Genomic DNA, 27,137 nt, shown 5'->3' with positions numbered 1-27,137 from the left:
GGAATTGAATCTTGCTGGGTCCTAGACATTTTATATTTCTATAAACTATTTTTGACCTTTGTCCTAGAGGGTGCTGTGTCAGTTACTTGGGAACAATTTGACACATTTGGGTCCTACTGCTAAGCTTTGTTAGATGGTATAAAAGGAGCCCTGGGGCACAGTGGATTTGTGTTGCTTTATGGGAAGTCCAAAGTTGGAACACAGGATCTGCTTTGCAGGAGAAAGACAGGACTTTCTTAACTTCTATAAAGAGTTGCAGTCTCCGAAACTCACAGGGGCAGCACTTACCCCGTCCTGTAGGGTTGTGGTGGCATTGACTCAATGGCAGTGACTTTGTTGTTTTTTTGTTAGCCAGTGTTTCTCAAAGTGTGTGATATTACCCCTGGGGGACACTGGACTGATCCAGAGGGGGCTACAGAAGTACCTACCTAGATTTTTCCTGGATTATGGGCTGTAGTACAAAAGTTTTTAATTGGCGGAGGGGTGCTAAGTAATTTTTTTTCTGAAGAGGGGTGATAGGCCAAAAAAGCTCGGGAATGTATGGTATCAACACAGTATTTAATTATGTGTGCCCTTCCCCCTTTCTCGCCAGGTCCCTTAAGGCAAGATCACTAAGAAGGAGTACTCTGCCCAAACTCTTATCTTCTCTACCCAGGGAGATTGCTAAGTGCTTCCTGAGTTTTCCCTCTAAACGCCCTCCTGGAAGTAAGGTGGGGCAACCATAGGACCTATCTCATTTGCATTATTTCTTTTACCACACTGCCTTGACCCCTATGCCACCAGGGCTGATTAGCACGCTGTTGTTAATGTCTGGTGTTTTGAAAACCATTAGTTTGTGTTTTTAGTTGAGGTGATGGGTAAATTGGTCTTTATTACATCAGTGTGGCAGGAAGTAGAAGTGGTAACGTAGGATTACTTTTGTGATTTTGGTGGGCGTAGTACTTTTTCTATGAGGGTACTTTCAAAAGTTCATAGAAAAATGGAATTCAAAGATAGAAAATTTCCACAAGCTTTTTGAAACCCCTTTCGTTTACATCTAATATTCTCTAAAGCCTAGTCTGAGTGTGTGATTGTGTTCCGTATTTGTTTATTTCAATGTTATAAACTCTGAAATATGATCAGTTTTCTCTTTTTCTGTTATTCTGCATTAATTCTCTTTACTCCTACCTTCAGAAATATGTCGTTGGTATGCCTTCTGAGAGATGTCGTTGCTAACACGACAGTCAAGAATCTTATCAGAAGCTATGCATTCAGGAAGTGTGCCAGTAGATGTTCGGGTTTCTAAAAGCCATCATCACATCCATAGAACATTTTTATACCTGTTCACAATTGATTTTAAATTATTTACCTCGTTTTCATTTCTAGGAGCCCTGGTAGGTAGTGGTTACGTGCAGTAGTTTGAAATCACCAGCCCCTCCACAGAAGAAAGATGAGGCTTTTAGTTCTTTTAAGGAGCATAGTTTTGGAAACCCACAGGGCAGTCCGACCCTGTTCTGTGGGATCACTGAGAGTTGGGACGGGCTCGATGACAGTGGGTTGGGTTTTTACTGCTAGCTTGTAGGTGCTCTGACAGCACCCGCCTTCCTAGCCCCTATGTTAGTTTGCAGGCATTTAAGGTTACTGGGTGTTATTCCCTCAAATACTGTTTTTCAATTGTTCCTCAACGTATATCCCGTGTTGTTGAATTCACCGGTTTATAGCGGATCACTTCCAGTATCCTTGAGATTGAGTTTAAATTCTTTTAAAATCATTTCATTGGGGCCTCATACAACTCTTAAAACAATCCATCCATCCATCCATTGTGTCAAGCACATTTGTACATTTGTTGTCCTCATCATTCTCAAAACACTTTCTACTTGAGCCCTTGATATCAGCTTCCCAATTTTTCTCCTCCCGCCCCGCTCTTCCCTCCCTCATGAGCTCTTGATAATTTATAAATTATTATTATTTTGTCATATCTTACACTGTCTGACGTCTCCCTTCACCCACTTTTCTGTTGTCCATCTCCCAGAGAGGAGGCTATATGTAGATCCTTGTCATTGGTTCCCCCTTTCCACCTCACCTTCCTTTCACTCTCCTGGTATCGCGACTCTTCCCACTAGTCCTAAGGGGTTCATCTGTTCTGTATTCCCTGTGTTTCCAGTTCCTATCTGTACCAGTGTACATCCTCTGGTCCAGCCAGATTTTTTAGGTAGAATTGGAATCATGATAGTGGGGTGGGTGGGGGGGGGGGAGAAGTATTTAGGAACCAGAGGAAAGTTGTATGTTTCATTGTTGCTACACTGCACCCTGGCTGGCTCGTCTCCTCCCTGCGACCCTTCCCTAAGGGGATGTCCAGTTGCCCACAGATGGGCTTTGGGTCCCCAATCTGCACTCCCCCTCATTCACAATGATAGGATGTTTTGTTCTTTGATGCCTGATACCTGATCCCATCAACACCTCATGATCACACAGGCTGGTGTGCTTCTTCCCTGTGGACTTTGTTGTTTCTCAGCTAGATGGCCGCTTGTGTACCTTCAAGCCTTTAAGACCTCAGATGTTATATCTTTTTTTTTCATTAAAAATTTTTTTTTTCTCAGATGGTATATCTTTTGGTAGCTTGGAACCATCAGTTTTCTTTACCACATTTGCTTATGCACTTGTTTTATCTTCGGCGATCGTGTCAGGAAGGTGAGCATCATGGAATGCCAGTTTAATAGAATAAAGTGTTCTTGCATTGAGGAAGTACTTGCGTGGAGGCCCAATGTCCATCTGCTACTTTAATACTAAATTTATACATATGTGCACATAGGTATATTTCCCCATCCTCATATATAAATATGTTTACATATTTACATTCCTGTTAGACCTCTATAAATGCCCTTTGTCTCCTAGCTCTTTCCTCTATTTCCTTTTACTTTCCTCTGTCCCACTGTCATGTTCAGCCTCCATTTGGGTTTCAGTAATTTCTCTCGGTTACATTGCCCTTGATCAATCCCTACCAGGCCTCTAACTAGGTTTAAATTCTTATTTAAAACTTTATATTTTGAGTTTGTGGTCATTTAAAAATTTTTATTGTAAAACAAAACTCATGTAGAAAATCACGTTTGGCTATTCTCATTTTCAGGGTTGAACCCATTTTGCGTATTGTTTGTTGAAGAAATGTATTCTAAATGGAATTTGCATATCAAGACAAATAGGAGTTAGCTTGACATCTTTGTGATCATTCTTGAGAAGGTCAAGATTGCAATTATTAGTAATTAGAAAATCAAACTTTGATGAGTAACAAAGCAAACTTTCTTTGTTTACTTTTATTTGAAATGCATTTTAGTCTGAGAGATGTTTATAAAAGAATACCTTTGTAGATGAAATCACCGGCAACTTGACTAGAAATTGTAAGTTAATATCCTCTTACTTTTTAAAAATGAAGGTAGAAATAGTACTGAGTGAAATTAACTCTATTATTTTTATTTTGTTGTTCCAGATTATATATGAACAAGAAGGAGTATATATTCACTCATCTTGTGGAAAGACTAATGATCATGACAGCTTTATTTCGGGAATATTACGTGTTTTAGAAAAGGTATGTTTCAAGTAAATCGTTTAATAAATGTTTATGATAGTGGTTCATCCTTGAACTAGTATCAGAAAATTTTAATCTCATCTACAAGATATTTTATATTTGAAAAGTGTTTTTAAATTTAATATGGGAATGGTTTTGAGCTTTACTGCTTGGAATACATGAATACTGTATATACTGAGGAATAAGGTGGCCCGAATATCTGCTGAGACACCAAATTTCACCACAAAAACTGCATAAAAAGGGTGCTGAAAAACTCGGCTTATCCTCAAGTATATATGGAGAAATGGCATGAGATATTGTAAAACTTCTCCTAGAAGTTGTATTACAACTTTGTAATAAAAAGTAAGAATATAAAATATATATAATATTTGTTGTCAAAAAGTGGTTTACATAGAATTCTTTTTAAAGTGCTAATATTTCAGTGTTTAACATTTTAGTTTTGGGAATTGAAGTGCGACTAAGAATGTAGGATACTAATAATAAATATGATTCATAATTTCTGTCTCTAGGAATCTGAAGTAATAGTGGACTGGAGACCCCTGGATGATGCATTGGATTCTTCTAGCATGCTCTATGCCGGAAAGGTATTTAAGAAAGAATGTGCCACTAAAGGAGTGCCACTTCCTAACAAAGCAGCTTTCTTGAGCTCTAGAGCGCCTCCTGGCACAGCGGGTTAGATGCGGGGCTGCAACTCGCAAGACTGGTTGTGTGAACGCACTAGCCGCTGTGCCAAAGAAAGATGGGACTGTTCTCAGCCTCTGAACCCCTAGAACAGCTTCCCTCTGTCCTGGAGCGTCACGAGAAGTTGCAGTCCATTCTATGACAGCAGATTTGGTTTGATTTTATTGAGATCTACTGTATATACTCGTGTATAAGCCGAGTTCTTCAGCACAAAAAATGTGCTGGAAAAAACTGAAGTTCGGCTATTCATGGGTCATGCGCCCGCTCCCCCCAGGTAACGGGACGAGCGCCCGTTATCTCGCGGATGATTGCTGTTTCTCCGCTGTTCATTCAAAGCCCTGCTGACACTGCAGGGCTTTGAATGTTTGTTTACTCACATCTAACCAATCAGAGCTGTCCTATGACATGTGTCTTTGAATAAGCCTTTTAAAGACCGTGTGCGAAGGATGTGACATGAATGGATGTCATCTGGTCAAGCCCGACTAACAAAAGGAGGACATCTCATGAAGCCTGACAAAGAGTTAATAGCAAAGTGGGTTTGATATGCATGGGAAGACATTCCAGAAGACATGGTGCGATGTGCCTTCCAGAAATGTAGTATTAGTCATGCTGTGGATGGCAGTGAAGACTGCGCTTTGTATGAAAATGACAGCAGTGATGGTGATGCCGGCGATCTCAGTGAGGACGGTGATCTCAGTGAGGACAGCGTCTATGATGACCTCACACCAGCTGAAGCTCTGCATTGGGATATGGATGGTGATGAGGAATCCAGTTTTGAAGGATTTTAACTCTACATTGTAACTTGGTTGCTGATTGAGCTCAGGAATAGCATCCTTAAGGTATCATTGTTGATACCTTACTGCTTCATGGTGTTTAACTCTTTATGTTTAACATTTGAGAAGCCATCAAACATTTTTCCAAATTAGTTGCACCATGTTATAATTAATTACAGCAGCACAGTTTGAGTGTTCCAGTTTTTCCGTATTCTCATCAATATTATCTTTATTTTCATCAACCTAGTGGGTGTAAAATGTTATTTCAAGTGGTTTTGGTTTGCATTCCCCAAAGACTTAAGATGTTATGCATTTTTTCATGTGATTCTTTCCCATTTCATTTGTGGATGTTCTTTTGTAGAAATTCTGGTTTTAAGTCCTTTGCTCATTTAATTATTTGCCTTTATTGCTGGGTTATAAGAGTTGTTTATATATTTTGGATATAAGTCTCTTGTCAAATGTGCGATTTCCAAATATTTACTCCCATTTTGTGGGTTGTCTTTCTGTTTTCTTGGTGGTTGTTGCTTGTGCTCTTGGTGTCACATCTAAGAAACCACTGCCTTTGTAACCAAGGTTATAGTGATTTACATCCATGATTCTCCTGAAACGTTTATAGGTCTCGCTGTTACATTTGGATCTGTGATCTGTTTTGAGTTCACTTTTCTAAGTGTGAAATACAGGAAGGCATCGAATAGGGGAAGGTTTATAATGGGAGCGCAGTTTTTATTGAACAGGTGTACTTCCAGTATGCTTTACTTTTGCTCTTTACGTGCATCCTGTCTTAATATTTTCTTTCAAAATTATGTAAAATATTTAATGGAATTTTTATTTATTCAAATTAGTCATTTTCTATAGAAGTCATCTAAGTTTTATAAGGCCTATTGTGAAAAGCAGGCATCTTTTTGACCACATTTTTCATGATTTCAGGCAGTCAGCAATCAAACCCTGTAGCTTTTTCTTTGGAATTTAAAGTTCTATGAATAACATTCTTCTAATGCTACTTTTTAATTTTAAATTTAGGTACCGTGTTGACATTTCACTAGAGAAGGCAGGTAGAGCTTGATGAATTATTTTATTGGCATGTAAGTCACATACATAACTCAGTTCAATCATATTAAGAGCTGTGCAGTCATCACCACGGTTTAGAACACTTTCTTCTTTCTTGTCCGCGTTGTTGTTAGCTCTTCGTTTCCCCCCAGCCTCTGCTGCGTTACCATAGGTCATCTTTAATACAGTTAGTGACTCGGAATTATGGCTCCTGGATTTCTGTATACAGAGAAAACATGCACAATAGAATTAAAAGACAAAACCCAAACATACAACAAAACCCAACAACTGACAACAAAAAAACCACAATAGAAAAGAAAGCATAAATATTAAAAACTGGAACAAATAAAAAATGGATTAAGTAAGATGCTAACATTTTTTAACCTAACTGCATCAGCCATAATTGACTTGATAATGTTCTCTGTGTAGTGACTAGACTGTGCACATGTCTGGACTATGATCAGAGACTCAGTCCTCATGGGGGACGCTGCACATGGATTTGGGCTTCCACGGTCATCCATGGCCCTCTGCAAACTGGGTGTTCACAATTTAAACTCTTGATACTGTTGCCTCTGGACTTAGATTTTATTATTTATAATCCTTGGGTCACATAGATTGGTGTGTTCCTGCCATGTGGGCCTACTTGTTGCCTCTCTTAAATGGCTGTTTGTTTTGAGATACGCCTTTAAGACTCCATCAGCTGTTCTTTTATTTTTTTAATGCTTTTCCTCTTTGAGCTCTTCTTTCCGATAACCGGTCACCATCTATAGTGCCATTTTAACTCTCATTCACTTCTAAACTTTCACTCAAAACATTTACCTGTTAATTCCATATTCTTAGAGCTATTTTTCTCAGAGCCTTGAGACCAGCTTCAGCTTGGACTAGTTGCTCTCTTGGATTGTTACATAACAGCCGCCCTGGGGTCTCCTTTTTGTTTCTTTCCCTTGTTTTAAGCCCCATTTCCTGGGAGGAAAACAAGGCATTCTGCTCCTGTAAAGAGTTAACAGTGTTGGAAACTCACAGGGGCAGTTCCGCTGTCATAAAGGGGTGCAGTGGGTCAGAATTGACTTGGTGGCATTGAGTTTGGTTTGATTTTTAGTTTCCTGTACAAAGAGGCTTGAGAACTCAGTGATGGATTAAGCATTGGACTACTAATTGAAAATTTAGTGATTCTAATCCACCTGTTACCCCACAGGGAAAAGTTGAGGCTCTTTGCCTCTGAAAAGATTTACAGTCTAGGAAACAATAAGAAACCAGTTCTCTTCTGGCCTATAGACCAGTATGAGTTGGAGTTGAGTCAGTGGCACTGTTTTTTGGAGTTTCTTGTATCTCCTGCTGTCTTCCATTTTGTCCGACTTCCATCTCTAGTAGCTTGCTCTTTGTGGGAGAAAAGAAAATTTTAGACTTTTAAAAGTCCTTGCTCTGAATTGACTGATTGTCTACTTTTGATTGTTAATAAGAGAATATACAACAAATGGTGATTTAACTGATTAGTTACCATTCGCCATTTCCCTCAAATAACTAGAAACATGGAGGCTTGGAGCTATTTGCAATGACTCTCTTGTCTTTTTTCTTCTGGTCATAATCACGGCCATGTTTTTAGGCATCACAGCTACATTCAAAGCAGCAGAAAAAGAGTGGGATCAAGACTTATTAGGGAAACAAATATATCTAGAATTCCCACTGTTGATATCTGTTCATTTTTTGGTCAGCCCTCACTACTGAGATTTGAAAAGCTTTCTTGTCCTTTTCGCTAAAGGTGGCAAAGGGGAAAAGTAGAGGAAAGTGTGTTCACATTTCCCACTAGTGTCTCTGTTACATATGTTGCTAAAGACTTCGTTTATATAGACTCTGAGATAATACGGAGTAGAAAAACATTCTGGTTTGGGATTAAAAAAATTTTTTTTACCAACTGTTTTATTGGCATATAGTTCACTTGGCGTATAATGCCAATTTTATTGGCATGTAATATCTAGTTCAGTGCTTCGATCTAGACCTTAAATACTTTGTTATAATTCTTTTAGGACTCCAGTTCAGTTGTAGAATGGACTCAGTCTCCTAAAGAAAGAGCTCATCGAGGACCGGAACATCTAAACAGTTACGAAGCTGAGTGGGACATGGTTAATACAGTTTCATATAAAAAGAAGTCACATACCAATGGAGGTATGAACTAAATCTTTCAAAATTTTAAACTACAATATATTAGTAAATAAAAGCGCAAAGAAAATGTTTTAATTATCTTTAGTAAGAAGAGAGTGATTTGGTGCTTTTAATTAATGTACATAACTACCATGTTTTCCCATTACATTCCCTTTCATCTGTTTTTGGTTATAATTGTTAGTGGTAACTTTAAAAATGCTTGCTCTATTTGGTAGTTATTAATGATGGAAAATTGAAGCACGTTTAGAAATATTTGACTCTCCTTCATGTGCATTTTTCTTTATGTAGTTTAATTAAAAGAAGAAATCATGTTATTGCATCGTAAAGCTCCAGAGGGAGATGGAGAATGCAGCAGCTGAACCATAGCATTCTAGTTTAATGCTTCCTGGGGTTTCACCACTCACTGCAGTCTACCCTTGACATATATTCTCTGACTAGGCCCACCGTTCTCTGCTGGTTTACGTAAATCTATAGTGGTTAAATGGTGGTGATCTACATGTAGTTAGTGGAAAAGACCAGCCTGACATGACTGTGTCTGCTAGTTCATTCACATAAGAGATGTTGCTTGTATACAGTAACTTACATATTCTCCTTTGTATGAGTTGGTAACCCATCTTGGTTGTGGACAAGCTCTGTATGTTTTGTTTTTAAAATATTGAGTACTTATTTGTGTAGAGTGAAAACCTTAGGCTTAATTCTAATTAAAAATTATATCTTTGTGTTATATAACAAAGTATATTTTCCTCAATATTTTTGGGTTTAGATTTAGGGATTATGTACAATTTACCAGATTGAAAAAACTGGCCAAAATTTATTGGAACATGTATTGCCACATATACATAGCATTATTGAGTAAAATTGTTTTTCATTTTTGGCTTCCGAAGTCATTTCACATATAGTCCTTAGTCATTTCTAGGAAACAGTGCCAATTAGAATAAGTAGTAATTCACAAGCTTCTGCTAACAGCTCATTCATGTGTATATCTTACTATTCCCGCCCTTTAATATTTCCTTAATACTGAGAAGGAAAGTTCTTAACTTAGAATAGTGCCAAATATTAAAACAAAGCCAAAAAAACAACGAAAAAATATCCACAGAATTTTAGTATATGTAGCAGATGAAGTGATGTTTTTTTTTTCTTCTCCAGAATAGAACCTCTAGATTGGTTTATGTGAATTGCTGTTTTTTGTTGTTCCCTAATATAGTTAGAGCCTTGAAAATGAAAGATGAATGGCTATTGCAATGAGCAAAAGAAGTGAGTTTTTGGAATTTCGTAAAAGGGCAAATTTTACATCGAGAAAAGTATTATCTGACAATAAAGACTGCTGTATGATCTTTATTGGTTGAATTGACTTAGGAAGGCTTTTAAAAACTTCCTGTACCTGCGTTTCCCATAGCCAATGAAATTAGACTCTGAAGATGCAACATGGACATCTGATTTTAATGTGCAGTCAGGCTTGAGAACTTTTGTTTAGCCATGCAGCTTAGCAGACCTTAAGTACTACTTATGTTGTTTGCTGTTTTACTTTTACAAGTGAAAAGGCTTTATTTTCTAATTATTAAAAACTTAAGGACACAGCTTCTAAGTTAGCGTGAAGTTTCAGAAGTCAAATTTATGCTATTATGAAATTTTTTTTTTCATCTAATGTTGCAGGAGCCGGAGTGGTTGATTTAACTACTCAGCTTCTAACTGAAAGGTTGGCAGTTTGAAACCCCCTTAGAGAAAGATGTGGCAGTCTACTTCCATAAAGATTCTTGCTGCCATGGAGTCAATGGTGACTCATAGCAACCTCTTGTGGGCTTCTGAGACTTTAACTGTTTACGGGAGTAGAAAGCCCAGTCATTCTCCAACAGAGCTGTTGGTGGTTCTGAACTACCGACCTAGTGGGTCACGGCCCAGCACATAACCACCACACCACCTGGGCTCCGTCTATAAAGTTTTACAGCCTTGGAAACATGATATCTGTGGGAACACTATGGGGCAATTTTACCTTGTCCAACGAGTTAAAATTTGCTTGATGACATGGGTTCAACTTTTAATGTTTAATCATTCTACATTAAAAATATTTTTGTAATTTTTTTTTTTTTGGTGAGTCACAAAGGAGATGGACTAGATCATTAAAATAGACCATTGAAGACTTATTTTAATTTTATAAGCAATTTACCTGTGTGTTTCATAAGCATTTTATCTGGTCAGTCTTATGCTTTTATATAGTAGATAAAATGTTTTGAAGATATTCTCAGGACCACAGACTGCCATCCTGTTGCAGAATCCATCCAATATCACATCTTTCATGTTAACTCTGTTCAAGAGATTGAGACCTAGTGAACTACTCTCTTCCACTTTATCCCAGCCACAAATTCTCTTTTCTCCTGTGAATGAGCTAGAGATACTGAGAAACTTGGTGACACACTAAATTCTGGAATTGATTCTGTTTTTGTTTTTTAAGGAGAAAGAAGGGACATTTTCTTTAACACTTGAACCGATTTCTAGTCTGGTGAACGATTCTTAACAGACTAAATGGTAGACTACTTTTGTGTTGACTTGATGATATCCTTTGCTGTGTGTCAATTCGAGTCATAGTGACCCTCAAGGGTAGAGGTGACCAGCCCCATCGAGTTACCATGGCTGTACATGTCTTATCAAAGTAGACTGCACATCTTTCTCTTGCAGAGCAACTGGCGAGGTCTGACCACTGACCTTTTGGTTAGTAACTGAGCCCTTAACCACCATACCACCACGCTCCTGACTAGACAAGGCTGTGTACTCAGTACATCTTTGAACCACGCTCCTGACTAGACAAGGCTGTGTACTCAGTACATCTTTGAACCACGCTCCTGACTAGACAAGGCTATGCACTCAGTACATATTTGAATCACATTATGTGCTAGGCATTCTTCTAGCTGTAGGGATGTAAATGTGAACAAATAAAAGTTCCTGTTCTCACGAAGCTTTTATTCCAGTGGAGGGACTTGTAGAAGTTTTTGTAACATATTGTTGCTTTTCAGTTTTAAGCACTGAAATATGTGAAGCATTTTCATTTGCATTTAATATGAACTATCTCATACTCTTCAGTGAAGGAAACAATGAAAATTATCAGCCATAAACTCCTGATAATTCACATAGCCTCTATTTAATATTTTACTTAATATTTAATATAAGTATATTTATAGTTCATATTTTTCATATGATTTCTTTTACTAATTTTGGATGCAATATTTTTTAGACAATTTAAGAATTTGACAGTGGTCAGTACTTAGTTTTCTTGCTAGTTAGCTGTTAAGATGTTCTTTGTTTTGGCAAATATTCTAGTAGTATTTTCAAATTTTAGTTATCTTTTCTAGGTTGTCCAAGAGCAATTACATGTAAATGATTTATTGAGAGGTTGGAAATTAAAATTGATTTCCCTTTGAAAATACCTTTTTAGTGGTCTTATGAGCTTTATAATATAAATATCAGTGAATATGAAATTTAGACAAATGGGCACGTGGCACACAATCTAGAACCAGCCTTAGATCTGAGTTCATTTGGAATGGTACAGAAGTGAGACAGATGAGTATATAAATAGGTCAGTTACTTTAACTTGTCTGGACTTCCTTTCCAATGATAATTGTTGAACTGTCTCTGCTTCAGTAAGCTGTTGACTCCAGTCTGCTGGCTTAAAAGGCCTTGTTGGAGAAGGGTGTTCCCATTACAAAGGAAGGTGACACCCATGCAGGTCAACAGCAAGTGATCTGTCTTTTGAGCATGTGTATTTAGCTTATCTTTATAAAATTGATCATTGTGGGACAGAATTAATGATCTAGAGCAGGGGTCCTCAAACTATAGCCTACGGACCACATGCGGCCCGCTGGGTATTTTTGCGGCCACTGCCTGTCCTGCTTAGAAGCTGACTCATCCAGTGTGCATAAGAATTTGTTCATAGTTTTTTTTAAACTATAGACCGTCCCTCCAATGGTCTGAGGGACAGTGGACTGGCCCCCTGTTTAAAAAGTTTGAGGAACCCTGATCTAGAGTAATAGGATAATGTGTCACTCCATATGAATAACAAATGACCTTTAAATTCAAAGACTTGACACAGCTATGTCTGCATTAAAATAAACTGGAATTTTAGATTAGGAATTAAATTTAAGTATTACTATCTGAGAAAAAATTAACACCTTTTGAGATGATCTGGAAGTTACTTGTTATTAATTATTGTTCATGAGCCTGTAATTTTAAACGTATACATGAACAGTCCAGACACTCATAAATGGTCCACAGACTGAGCGTTACTTCATATGGTTATACTTTGACTTGAACTGAAGCCTTAAGTTAGTGGGAAGGTTGATTTGCCAGAAAGAATGGATGCATTCATTTTCTTTTGAAGCAATCACCACTTGTATTTTCATCTTTAATTCTCCACTGTTGAATTTGTATCAGTAAAATATTTCTCTGCCTGTATATTCATAAAACTGTATTTTTTCATGTCAGTATGTCAGGATAGTTGAGTGAAAATAATGGGAGAGAACGTCTTTGTTTATGACCTTGAGATGGTATCACATTGTTCTTACGTTGAGAGAGTGGGCAAGGCTAACAGCTATTGGGTAGTTATTGTATGCTGTTGCTGTGTGAATTTGCTGAGTGATTAATCCAATTTAATTTTTAGACTAGCAATGGGAGGTAAGTATAATTATCTCCATTTTACAGAGGAAGAAACTAAGACTCTGAGATTCAATTCTTTGTCTCAGACCTAACCTGCCTGTCCCCATAGCTCTGATAACTTTGGGGCAAACCTTATCTCTTAAATAGGGATAACATTTTTTAATTTGTCTATGGAAATAGCTATTTTTTGAGATAATCTTTTTGGGAATATATGTTGTTATTTATAATACAGTTGGAGATCATAGTAAGACGAGTGTTAAAGTGATTGCCTAATTTCAACAGTTTTTTCTTAGGCAGTCATAAAGAGCACTGTCAGGACCTTTCAAAAAGGTGAACAAAAACATTCTGCCCCACTTTCTTGTTTTTAAGATGCTCCAAGTCATAGAAATGGGAAAAGCAAATGGTCATTCCTGTTCAGTTTGACAGACCTGAAATCAATCAAGCAAAACAAAGAGGGTATGGGCTGGTCGTATTTGGTGTTCTGTCTAAAGGATGACGTCATTCTCCCTGCTCTGCACTTTCATCAAGGAGATAGCAAACTACTGATTGACTCTCTTGAAAAATACGTGGTATTGTGTGAGTAAGTATCAAGTTCTTTTCTACGTACTGAAACTGCACTGTTGTGTTCATCCACAACAAACGCTTTTCATCTGTGTTTGGGCCTCAGCGACCCACGTGCACGGGAGGGCTTAAGCAGCTTTGCTTTCTTCTGGAATATTGTCATCTTTTGGTTAGTGCCTGAAGAGCATTTTGCCATTTTAGTAAATTGTATGTTGGACATAGCACCTTATTACTATTTCATTTTTCTCAAAAGAGTACTCCAGCATTAAAATTTTTTTTACATTTATATTGATGAAGATACCTTACTGATTTATGGATTATTCATTTACCAAAAAACCCTTTTATTTTGTATTTTCTGTTAAACAGTTTCATTTGTAATGTTGAAAATTTAAGCCAAGCAAGGCTAATCTAATGTATAATTTTATAATTCCCCCCAGAGTCTTGTGCTTATATTTACTTACATATGTGCATCTTTATAGGCACACAGCACACAAACATTCTGTCTACAATAAGTATAAAATTGCTTGATTTTTAGTAGTGAACAAGGCAGGAATGCTTGTGGCTCTCATGAGAGTTTATTGTCTTGTAAAGAATTCTGAGGACTAAATGGCCTTTAAAACGGAAAAGCTAGAGAAAGGTGCTCTGAGGAAGGGTCTCTTGTTCACCCTGGGGCTGGGGGAGCAGGAGTTAGGGAAGACTTCCTCCAGGAAGGTTACCATCTTGAGTTGAGGCTGACAACGGCGTGAGTGTAGTGTCAAAGGAGAGCTGTAGAGGGAGGGCTGTAGGTAAAGGGAAGGGCACAAATTTGATCAAGAACAAAAGATACTCTTCCTTGGAACAAAACAGGTTTGAACTGTGGGGCCTCTTACGTGGGGATTGTTTTTCCCTGCTGCTCTTGCAGTGAGCTCAAGTGTTTGGCAAATATCAGCTTAAAACATGTCACACGAATCATTTCTGAGAGAAGATCTGCTCTTAAACCAATAGTTTCAGTACTTAATGCTCACTGCTATAGCAACAGGAAAAAAAATCATACATACATAGGACTCTGCACATCAAACTTAAGTTGCTCCATGGTCAACTGTAGTTGATTATCACAGATGTGGGATTGGGGTGGTACAGTCGTCCAGAGGAGGTTTGGTGTCATTAACCAGAGAATATGTGGACGTAAGCAGGGGAGAAATTAAGGTTTTGAGCACTGTAGAGGTGATTGTTAATCATTCGAGTAGCCCCACTTTGAAATATTAAAATGTCACAAACGTTTGATAGTCCAAATTCCTCTAAGGTTGTGCATTCTCTCATGTGCGATCCTCTCTGATCCCATGTTGACTTCTGATTGCTATGAGGTGTGCGCAGCAGGACCAGTTACTTACAAGAAAGTTAATCCTATTTAATGGTCTGTAGGTCTTGGATCTTGAAGCTAAAGCTTGGACTAGGCTGTCCACCCAGGTGTTAAGTAGAGTTTAGGAGGGAGATGATGATGGCAGAAGATTATAGCTGGTGAGAGGGAAGTGTTAGCACCTAAACAAGCTAATGGCATAGCTTTAGGATGCAGGAAGCGTCTTCTCTCTGTTCTGTGCTGGTCAGTTCACACTTTGGAGAACTAGCCTTACTTTTAGACCTTGCATTTTACGTGTGCCACATTTATGACACTGCAAGAAGGTGATAGCCAGTTTAAAGAGGGATCAAGATCATAATTTCAAAATTTAAGGAGATTAAGGAATCTCAGTGCAACATTAAATAGTCTAACCTTTTTACTGTGGTCAAAGACCTGTCTTGCCTTAGTTCTGTTCCAGAAGCTTCATCTTACTCACTACTCTAACTTTCAAGTCAGATGGTTTTCTTGTAGTTCCTGAAACACCCTCAATTCTGTCAAATGGTGGAAAAAAATGAAAAAAATATGCCACTTTATGGAGCTTGTAATACTGTGGGAGACACAAATATTAATCAGCATAAATGTAAGGTTTCATCTTTGATAAGTTCTCTGAATAAGAAGCATAGAGCACTAGGAGAGCTCAAGGTGTCTCAGTGTGTATTTAGTAATTTAAGCTCTGAGAGGATAGGATCTTCTAAGTGAGACAAGATGTGAGCATATATGATTAATTTCAACCTTCAGTGCCTTGGTCAAAAAGAAAATGAGTAGAAAGACTGATATCCCCACATTTTATTCTCTCCTCATTGTAGTTCATCATTAAGTTTATGAACAAATGGCAGGAATATTGTGGGTCTTGGAGGAGCAAATATCTGCTAACATCTTTGTGAGGCCACTTCTCTATTGTGTGCTCTCCTATGATACTAGGGCAAGGAGGGTTTGCTTATTTTGCTTCCTGTAGGATTTGAAATGTGTCAGAACAGAACATCAAATATTTGATCTCCAAGACCCCTCCATACTCCAGGCTGAACATAAGAACTTCTTACTCTCTTTCTCCCCTGGTGGCGTAGAGGGTTACACACTGGGCTGCTAATGACAAGGCTAGCAGTGTGAAAAGCCAGCCACTCTGAGGGAGAAAGATGAAGCTTTCTACGACTCTTAAAAGTTACAGTTTTGGAAACACAGGGGCAGTTCTACCCTGTCCTGTAGGGTTGCTATGAGTCGAATCGACTTGATGGCACTGAGTGAGTTAATCTTTTTCTCATCATAAATTATATTGTGTAACAGTTTGCCACATGGCCAATCAGAGATTAATTAATCCAAGTAGTAGAATAAAGATACTCTAAATAAATACCAGTATTAAAAATTACTCCCAATTTATATGTATCATCTCTCATGAGCAAATTATTTAGAAGAAATCACAAACCCTTGTTAGTGAGGACCCAATAATGGAATTTCCAAAGTTTTAAGTTCAAATAGAAAGAAATTAAAGTTCTCAAATATTACCTTCAGTTTATCTTTATGTCTGAGATCAAAATCAGTTGAAAGAGGTGTTAAGAATCAGACTGCTGCGGTTTATTTTTCAGATTAGGCTAAATTGAAGAATGCGCCTTGCATTGGTGGCCACACTGTCTCCCTATACTCTCCCTAGTGGATTACCGTGTCCTTCTCAAAGGTCAGGTCCTCTCCCTCTTGCAGGAACAGCTCCTGCCTTACTACTCTGAGCAGACACTGCAGATGTACTGATGATGGGTAGGTAGCCTTAACGATTGAAGAAGAAGCGAGGCCATCCATGCTTTGACCATGAGTCACTGTCTGAGGCTCATTATTTTTCAGTTGGTTTATTTATGTACTTGGGGTAAAGTGGAGATGTATGTTCTATTCATTGATGATTATTAGTGTTCTTGACCTATTGGCATTTTAAACATGATATTCAATTGGGTAAAATGATGAGCCACAAATTATTTTTCTTAGTATTCCCAAACCAATTAAAATTATTTTATATATGAACCTTTCATATTTAATGCATAAATCTCGCAGCAGGAAAATATTCCCTTGAAAGGCTAAGCGGTTGTATCATCTTAATTACAACTGTTTACAACTATGTAGCAACTATTTCCAACATGAGATTCTCAGCCTCTTATTATTCCCTTTGGAACATATATGTAGTTCTATTGTTGTAACTATTATATATCTTTCTATTTTAGCCTTTTTGATATTGGCATAATTTAGAATTATATTTACATTTATTTTTAGCTTTATTTATGGCTATTTTAAACAGCACCGTGAAATAGTAAATTGCTCCACCACTGTGCAAAACATCGCCCAACCATTAATAAATTTTGAATTCTGAGGTCGTTGAAGCAAAGCTTACTCTAAATCCTGGAAAGTACTTCAGGATTTTCAGGAGATACGTATTGCTTCCAGTGCTGTGTACGAGACCACGGTTTTCTGTAAGCCTTGTCAATAGGTGCTAATAGAATGATTGATGCTGGCTTCATTAAAGGTTTATCTCCCTGCTGTAATGAATTCAATGTCTTGAATAATGTTGGCATGAATATTTATAGATTAAATTTATAGATTAAATCAGTGTGGTAATCCATAATATTTATAATATTAAGTTAGTGTAGTATTAAGTTCTAGTAGATAAAAACCTTTTAACAGTATTCTGGAATGTCAACTTTTGTTTCTTGTGAATACTGTTTTGGGAACACTAGGCTGCTTAAAGGGGGAGCCTCAGAAAGTTTGTGAAAAAATACATTATCTTTCAATTCCATTTGTATTTCTTCCTCCTCTCTCCTTGCTCCCCACTTATCTTAGAACAGCCAACCCTAAATTACCTAATCTTTCTCCCTCCTAGGGCTTTGGCCCCTCTATTCCCAGCCTCCACCACAGGGTATATAAAAATGAAGGACTTCATTTAAAATAGATATTTGTAGTTTCTTGTTGGCGGGGCAGTTGCCTCTTCTCATCTCTAGTTTAGTGACTGCTGTTTTTGGTGCGGAACCTTAATAACGATTTGCCCCAAGATAGCTGACGGTTGTATATTTGTTCCCCTCCGCGTGTACAGCCATTGCTTAGACTTTCGTGACCATTTCTTTTATGTGGATTTAGAATAAGTACTTTGACTTGAGTGGTTAAAAACAAGGTAATAACCAAAGTATCACCAGCACTGTACGAGGGGAAAAAGACAAAACAAAATTCCTCTTTTGGCTACATTTATTTTTTGATGCTATATTTATGCATTTATTTTTTGATGCTATATTTAAATGTTGACTTATTAAAGCATACTTTGTGAGAATTTATATATCTATATTGAATATTACACAGAGGAAAAAGTTCAGAAAAATATCTTTAATGTAAACTGAGCATTTTGAAAGGTATTGATTTTACCCTACTTCAAATGACTCAAAGCCAAGGGTCTTATTAGCGCCTGTTGATTCTGAACACTGAGGGCTCCTTCTGACGGTAAGAATAGGATCATGTTTCGGATTTCATATCTCAGAGACATTGCTGGTACATCCTGTTATGTTAGAATTGAGAAGAGATAAGTGTTATTAAAAAGTTCTTATCTGGAACATTTATAAAAACTAGAGATAGTAAAATAACATTCATTTTTTATTTTAAAGACAGGAAAATTGTGACTTTATTACAACTGACTGACTAAGTTAGAAAATACATTGAGTCCACAAAGATGGCACACTTATCTGATTAAGCGGACTTAGATGCTCTTAGGAAAGCATCATATTTATTCCGTGTTTATTGAGAATATATGAATATAGACTTGCTTCCAGAATTTAATAAGCAAGCATTATAAATTATTAATTGAGCTTTATATTATAACTTTGTTAAATATGGTGATATGTCTGCTTATCATGAACATATTTGATCTATAAAATGTTATTGTAGGTTTAACACCTTATATTGCTATATAAGATGAAGTTGGGGAAACATTTTTTCTATGGAATGTATTTTGTATACTGATAAATCCTAGTGTCTTTTGATTTTAATTTTTATTACAATAAAAGTAAATATAAGCCTTTCCTATTGTAACTCTAAATGAGAATTTGGTTTTCTTTACAATGTAATGCTTCTGGCTTTACTTAAAGTAAAAATGTACTTGAAATCTCTTTATATTTGTTAATTTTATATTTTAGTTCATGTAGTTTTGAAACTAACTTAAAATGTTGCAAAAGATTTGCTAATATTAATAGGAAGCCATTCTAGAACTGGATATTTAAAAGTTTTTTATTTTGAAAGTATGTATGGTTATTAGGTATTCATAATTGATGTGGCAAGTTAGTATTTTCTTTAAATCTCTTTATTTTTACAGCTCTCCACAGGATAAAAGGACACTTCTTGTGAATTGTCAGAATAAGAGTCTTTCACAGTCTTTTGAAAATCTTCTTGATGAACCAGCATATGGTTTAATACAAGTATGTTTATGAAGTTTATTCTGCATTAATTAGTCTGACTCCATTGCTTTATCTGTCTCCTATTTATCATCTTTCCAGAGCATATATAGAAAGAGGCAAGCGTATCCATGGGTGTGTGAAAACTGTATTGAACTGATCTCTGTACTTGGACAAGATTGATAATTTATCCCATGTTAGTTATTTTTATTCATACAGCAGGTTTTTTTTCTTTATTATACTGAACATGGACATCAGTAGACTTTCACTATTGTAACTTTTCTTGACTAGATTTAGGGTCACTGGGCAAGCCTCTTTGAATTCGTTCAGACTTAATTTACACAAACTAAAGACAGGGTAAACTTATTCAATGATTTGCTTAAAAATGTTTGATTTCATTGAATGCCCCAGGTACTTTCTTCTTGACTTTGAAGACCGAGATCAACCAGATAAAGAAGGAATGTTTTAGGAGGGAGGACAAGAGAGCTAAACACTATTGAAAATAAAAACTAAAGGAACTGTTTTTCATATTGGGAAAATAGTCTTTTAAAATAGTCTGATTAAAGACAGACCTTTAATCAAGCCACTGTTTTTGCTGACTATTACTGAGCAGGCAGGTGGGACCTTAGAAGCCACCCTAGCACACTTAGTAGTAGAAGATGCTCTGGCTGTTTTCCAGTTCTACTCTGCTCCAGAACAAGTGACGTAACTTGGACTTATTAATGCAATTAGGTGAAGGTGGCAGATCATGTTTAAATACTGTGAGTGTTTGGGAGTCTCGCTTTCAGATATTTTATGTTAGATTCATTGTAGTAGTGCACACTTCAAGAAATACTTTTTTTGTGTGTGAAGGCAGGACTGCTAGACAGAAGAAAGCTGTTGTGGGCTGTTCACCACTGGAAAGTAAGCACTGCACATTTCTATGAATGCAGATTGAACAAAGCTTGAAAATCACGTGTTTATATGAAATTTAATCAATAATAAGATGTCACTTATTGTACTAGCTCAACCCTATGAAAAGCCTCACCTAGAAAACAAATTCTTCTTCCAAGAGAAATAAAAATTAAGATGATCTTAGAGCACTGTTTTAGATCTGATTTCCCCCTTGAAACATTCCCTTTTGCCTATCATGGAGTATTTTTATTCCTTATATGAACTTACAATGCTAATTTTTCTCCTTACTACATAGAAAATTAAAAAGGATCCATATACAGCAACTATGGTAGGATTTTCAAAAGTCACAAACTACATTTTTGATAGTTTGAGAGGCAGTGATCCTTCTACACACCAGCGACCACCTTCAGAAATGGCAGATTTTCTTAGTGATGCAATTCCAGGTCTGAAAATAAATCAACAAGAAGAACCCGGATTTGAAGTCATCACAAGGGTGAGTGGTGATGATGCTTCCACTTTGAACAGATGGACTGTACTAAATGCGATGGAATATGGTTCAGCTATGCCCTGTCCTTAACACTTAATGCTGTTTTGTTCACTGATATCCCTTATAGCCAGTACAGCTACTACTACCAAATTCTGATATTTTCCATGATCGATTCACCCTTTTTATTGTCGCACCATTTGCCAGTTCAACATTTCTCAGTGGCTGAGGATAAGTCAAAAACTATTCGTACAAAATCATAGAAACCCTTATTTGTTATTATCTGAACTTTTTCTTGTGACTTGGGTGCAGTTTATGGAATGCCCTCCTCCCCCCCATGGCAACCTCATCATCCATTACATTTTTCTTCTTTTTTGTCTCTTACTCCTCCTCCTCCCTTAACCCTCTCAGCGTTGTCATTGGGTAAAATGCTGATCTCAAGTGATTGATTACTCTGAAGTGTGCGCATCTCAGTAGTGTGCCCATTAGAGGCCAGCATGTTGTCTGACTGGTTTAGTTCCAGACCAAGGGCCTAGATCGTCCTCAGGGGTTTCACTAATCCGTCTGACCAGCACGCTGAGTCTCATACATGATTTGGAATCCACAGGGTTTTTCTCCCTCTATCCAGAAGCTTCTTTCTAATCTAATCCTGTTCAGAGAAGTTGGTAGTGGTAGGCAGGCTCCATGTAGTTCGTCTGGTCTCGGAGTCATCGAAGCGGATTTTCATATATTGTTCCCATATGTCTTTGATTTTCACCACTTTTATTTCCTCTGGCCGGGGAGAGAAGAATAGTTTTTTCAGTTTGGGGTGATGCAGGAGTAGATGATGGCAACTTGCCCAGAAGGTGGGGACTTCCTAAGGTATCGCTGGGCCATGTGGCATAGTGGTGGTTTGGGGTTGGGTAGGATGAGGAATAGCAACAACAACAAAAAATACCATTAAAAAGAGAGAAAAAACTAAACAACTAAAAAGAATAACAACAATAAGCACATGGGAAAACAATAAACAGTAAGGAAAAAATTTAATAACTTAAAAAAAAAGAAAAAGGAAAGATGAGAAAGAAAAAATAACTACAAAACAAGGGAAGGGAAAGGAAAAAAAAGAAGTTTAAAAAGGAGAAAACTAGGGTAGAGACAGGATCCAGAGGATAAAAACTAGTGGGTGGGAGTGTCTGCCGCTCAGTGTAGGTAGGTACCCTTTGCTGGTTAAAGAGCTCATGACTGGTAGGTTGAGGAAATGGACGCCCAGTCTGATTGGCGTTCTGGGGTTCCTACCAGCTTAGATGTGGTCTCTGGTCAGGGCATGTGATTCTAAAGTGCCTCGTGCTGGCTCAGAGGGTGGCTGAGGTCAGGGTTTGAGTTATGGAAGGAACTCTTTCGAGTCCAGGGAAGATTGGGAGGTAGGCAGCTGGCTGTGGGAAGAGTTCATGCCCTCCCAGAAGTGGTTGGGTAGCTGGCTTTGCATGCTCTGCTGGTCCACTGAGGTGTAGATAAGAACACCGTCCTTGAGGGTGACGCTCTGAGCCCAGGCAGTGCAGAGGTTGTGTTTCCTTCTCTCCAACTCTACCCTGAAGAACGTTATGTGGAACAGCAGTTTTGCTGTCCTTGAGGGACTCAACATTGTGTTTCTTGGGAATGTTCTTTGTGTTTGGAGAATAAAAACAAGTCTGAAGTGGCAGGATTGGAGCTGTAGGGTGAACGAGGTAAGTTTTCCCCAGGAAATTTTTGTAGGGCATCCCTCGCTGTCTGCCCTCAAAGAATGAGCAGATGTATTGCCAAGATAGAAAATCATTTCTGGGCACAACTTTCTTGGCCTTTTCTCACTAACACGGTTTTCAATTTTCTTAAAATTTCTCTGCAGTAAGTCCTTGTGATTATCTTGTGTCCCTTGAGAAAATTCATATTTGGGATCCCAAAAATACAGTCATGATCACATTCTGAACTGAGTTCCTTGAATTTAATTGGGCTCAGCAGATTCCACTGGAAGCCATCTTTTGATTGGTCTTTGATCTCTTGACCATACTGGTAAATCCAAGACTGGTCCTGAGTTACGATTCATTCTGTAAATTCCTCTTCATTAGCTTGGTTGGGAAGATCAGCTCTTGTAGCTAGATGATCTTCATGCAGGTACCCATTGTATCAAAAGCTTGTTGAGGCCAAAGCAATTTGCTTAAAATTGAAAATGTGAAATTCCAGTGTAAGTTGCTATCTCATCATTGGCAGTTCTATCAGTTTCTTGACATCAGCCATAGTTTCCTCATCTGTTGCAGGTCTTCTCTGTCTTGGCTCATCTTTGAAGTCTTCTTGACTTTCCAAAAAACCTGATTCAGCTGAAACTCGTTTTATGTAAAGCAGCTCTGTAAACTGATTACTGATTTGAGAAAATGATGCAAATCATTAATGATTTGAGAAGATGTCCACTAGCGTTTTGTTAAAAAAAATTGATACTAGCCCTTACCTCAAAATTGTTTTTTTCCAAGGTAGTGCCTGAAAGTATCCTGTTTTTTTGAAGACACCCTTTTTTGAAGGCAATGAGGCTTAATACAAGTGTATACTGAGAGAACTTGCCTGCAGCCATTCACTGATGAGAGACAAACACATTTTGTTTGGAATGAACCCATATGAACTAGAACCGTAGAACAGCGGTTCTCAACCTGTGGGTTGTGACCCTGTATTTTGGGGGGTGTGTGTGTTAAATGACATAGGGGTTGCCCATTTCATAACAGTAGCAAAATTACAATTACGAAGTAGCAATGAAAATAATTTTATGGTTGGGGGGGAGGGTCACCACAACATGAGGAACTGTATTAAAGGGTCGTGGCCTTAGGAAGCTTGGGAACCACTGCCCTAGAGCAGTACTTTTTACTTACCCCCATAAGATAATGATCAGTTACACTGATCATGTACAACCATCAACCTTAATTATTGCGCATTTTTCGGTTACTGTAAACAGAACTCACTGCCTTATAAACGACGACTTCCCCACCCTGCCCCTACTAAATCTGACTACTTGTGATAATAATGAATGGATTGTTGAGTGCGTAGTAGTCAGTGAACAGTGCCTTCTTTTTTTTTGCCTGTTACTCCTGGTTCTTTTCTTAATCTGCATGTTTTCTTCCTAAACACAAGGGGCACCTTTGGTCAGGGCACTACTTACTTTTTCAGTAAGTTGAATTTTGATCCTGAATCATGGCAAATACTTCAGTAATACTTTTGAATTGGCTACAATTCTGGGTTTACACATAGTCACAAACATATAAGCACCTAAACTGTAGTGCTTAATTAAAGGACATAGCAAATGGTATTTTAAAATTACTAAATCTGTTAATTGAATTAGAAATTTTAGAAAATGCCAAGTGGAGCTAATGGATCATGAATCAAATCTAAAAAATAACAAATGTTTTTAATCTATGGGGTTTTCTATCTCTGAATTTGTAACCCAGTTGTTGGTGTAGTTAGAGGAAAAAAATGTAATGCTAACTATTGTACTTTATAACGACTCAACCTTGTAAAACAAGCAGAGATATTAGAAATGTTCGCATGGATATATGAGGTATATAATTTTAGATTTGCTTTCTGGTTTTCTTGATATCCTGTCACCGAGTATAAGTATACTTGTATTTGCCTCTCTTATTTTTAGATTGATTTGGGTGAGCGGCCTATGGTACAAAGGAGAAAGCCACTATCACTGGAAGAGTGGTCTAAGAATATTGACTCAGAAGGAAGAATTTTAAATGTGGACAACATGAAACAGATGATATTTAGAGGGGTAATTTAAATAATATGGTTTATATATAACCTACTCTCTAGATTTTTTTCCCTAAAGCATGGGAATGAACTTTATTTCTTTGATGGATGATGTTTGAAATTTCCTTTGTTGGGTGGGACAGAATGACGTGTTTATAATGCCCCTACGGGTGGGGCCAGAGGTGGAGGAGATGGATGTCTGCTGACCTCTGGAAAGAGGATTCTTCCTCATTTGGAGCTCTGTGAGTTACGCAAAGGACGCATGCACTCCAGTGTAGTTGCCGTATCCAGTAAGATTGAACGTCAGAAGAAATTACCAGTCCTATGGTCTATAGAGTCTGCTGTATGCTTTTCATTTTGAAAGTTTTCTGGCAGATGCTGCCGTCCTCAAAATCTAGAGTTGTCAGTTATAAGATGAATTGATCCGTTATTTATGTATGAAACTACCTCTTACATACTAACTTTTCTTATGCATGATTTTTCAAATACGTTTTCTTTAGGGTCTTAGTCATTCATTGAGAAAACAAGCCTGGAAATTTCTTTTGGGATATTTTCCTTGGGACAGCACTAAGGAGGAAAGAGCTCAGTTACAAAAACAAAAAACGTAAGTGTGCTCTTTAGTGTGGTCATCAAAGAGAGTCAGATAACTGACCATAACAATGGGTGTGGGGAAAAATTAGTGTGGGATTTCTGATGAGGTTTTGGAATCAGTGAGGGAGTGGGAAAATAATTTTATTTTCCTCTTTTTGACTTAAAAATTATAAGCATTGTAATTATTTTAAGCTAGAAACATTTATCAGAAGAACCTCGTGTTGATCAGTGTATAAACTGATGGTAACATTTTGTAACCTTTTGCATACTTGGAAGATAACCATGTTGGTAGAGATTTTTAAATATCTAATTTGTCTTGATTCATTCTTAAAATTTATAAAACTATAAATATGACTCATTGTTAAGTAAAATTTCCATTTAGATCAGTTAGTTTCCAATCTCCCTAATGGGTCCTTCATGTTTTCTTGGGGAGAGTGTTTGCATTTAAGTTCTTTCTCACACAGACCCACCTTCCAGATCCTAATCTTATTCCTAGTTCAACAGTTTAGCCTATGACTTTAAGCCACTGTCAACGGTTTGTCTCTGTACCTACACCTTAACAATCCTTATCTTCCCACCATGTTAACTAGGCCCTCTGAGACATTCTTAGATTAATACGTTTTTGCTACGTACTGGTTGGAAAGCCAGAACTCATGTTGCATTTAAAAAGGAAATTACATTTGTTTTTATTCAGTGTCAACAAAGAAGGGTAATGCAGAGCATTTTATTGAGGAATAGCAGTTCCAGCTGGGCATCTTAAAGTAAAAATGCTCTGAAATTGAAGGTGGGAGGAAAATTTTTTACTGAGGAATATTAGCAATTTTTATGGAAAACTTCCGTTTGGTTGATTATCACTTCATAGTTACAAACAATTTTGAGGCATTTACTTTATTTAGCATTTCTCTCTTTAATACTAGATATTTCCATTTCTAATATGTTTTCCCAGATCACTTACCTCAATAATTTCCTGGAACATTCTTTCTTCAAACTTAAACTTTTGATTAAAGTTTACGCACTACCACGTTAAAAATTTTTTTCCATTTCAGTGGTGGAAGGTCATGGCGGCCATCAGAAAGCAGAAACAAAGTGGAATCAGATTCAGACCTGGGTCAACCAATTTAGTCATGAGCCAATGAGTCAGGTTCCTCAGTTTTAGACTGCACTAACATATCAGAAAATTAGTGGTTAAAGTACTTAATGACCAGAATAATTTGAAGTGTAGTTTTAAGAATTGAAGTAGATGTTTACTATATAAAGTTTGTGATATGCATAAAATTGTAGTTTTACCTTTGCTTTCTCTTATCAAAACTTTAAATAATTTATCCTATTTATAAACTTGCATCCACTAATTTGATAAATGCTTTTGATATATTTCTTACAGACAACGCAGTGTGTTAGTCGGGTAGAATAGAGAAACAAATCCAGGGAGACTCTCATGTATATATAAGAAAGAGCTTTATATACAAGAGCAATTGAATATTGAGAAAACATCCCAGTCCAGATCAAGTCTATAAGTCCCATATTAGCCTATAAAGTCCTTTTCAGACTCTTGAAACACATGCAGTGATGCCAGCATAGTTCCATGTGTCTGGTCAGCTGCAATGTCTCCCAGGGAGTGAGCCAAGAGAGTTTCTCCCATCTCCAAGGAGGAAATCCAGGAATTCCCAAAATTCTCAGGGGAAGGCCTTACACACACAGAGGCCTCATTGGCTACACAATGGTTGACAGGCTAGACTCCACCCCTCACTCTTAATCCTCTCAAGTCCCTAATTGACACCAGATTATGTAACTACTACACTCAGTTAAATATGAAGTGTTATTACAATGTCATCTTTTTGGTTTTTAGGGATGAATACTTTAGGATGAAACTACAGTGGAAATCTGTCAGTGAAGAACAAGAGAAGAGGAATTCAAGGTTAAGAGATTATAGAAGTCTGATCGGTAATTTTTTCCAAAAAGTTTTGGAGGGATTTACATGTAGGTCTTCTTGATAAATAGGAGGCTTGGAACTGTTTTTCAGTAAACAGTTTGGTCTTTGGTCCTGGTTCCTGAGAGCACCACGGCAGCCCATACAACCAACAAATAGAAGTCTAACCAAACCAAGAGGGATCACCTGTGTCCCAGTGCTGATTAAGCCTTAGGAGGCATGATGCCATCAGGAAGCGCTGTGTGAAGCCAATGAAAGGCCTTGGGAAACAGGCTCACTGGAGCT

The 27,137-nt window shown here is 37.5% G+C and overlaps 1 protein-coding gene across 1 annotated transcript in view; it reads left to right on the top strand.

Moving 5' to 3' along the window:
- Window positions 1-27,137, top strand: part of TBC1D15 (TBC1 domain family member 15) — a 60,739-nt gene that overhangs the window by 12,812 nt on the left and 20,790 nt on the right. The window contains exons 2-10 of the mRNA XM_075551270.1: window positions 3,464-3,562; window positions 4,072-4,146; window positions 8,088-8,226; window positions 13,237-13,447; window positions 19,131-19,233; window positions 20,399-20,596; window positions 24,228-24,356; window positions 24,835-24,938; window positions 26,772-26,866. Coding sequence (XP_075407385.1) covers window positions 3,464-3,562; window positions 4,072-4,146; window positions 8,088-8,226; window positions 13,237-13,447; window positions 19,131-19,233; window positions 20,399-20,596; window positions 24,228-24,356; window positions 24,835-24,938; window positions 26,772-26,866 — 1,153 coding nt within the window. The remainder of the gene's footprint in view (window positions 1-3,463; window positions 3,563-4,071; window positions 4,147-8,087; window positions 8,227-13,236; window positions 13,448-19,130; window positions 19,234-20,398; window positions 20,597-24,227; window positions 24,357-24,834; window positions 24,939-26,771; window positions 26,867-27,137) is intronic.

This window comes from Tenrec ecaudatus, chromosome 6 (assembly GCF_050624435.1).
Source record: "Tenrec ecaudatus isolate mTenEca1 chromosome 6, mTenEca1.hap1, whole genome shotgun sequence".
Lineage (NCBI taxonomy): Eukaryota > Metazoa > Chordata > Mammalia > Afrosoricida > Tenrecidae > Tenrec > Tenrec ecaudatus.
The sequence above is the reverse complement of the archived record's forward strand: the minus strand, read 5'-3'. Positions and strand labels throughout refer to the sequence as shown.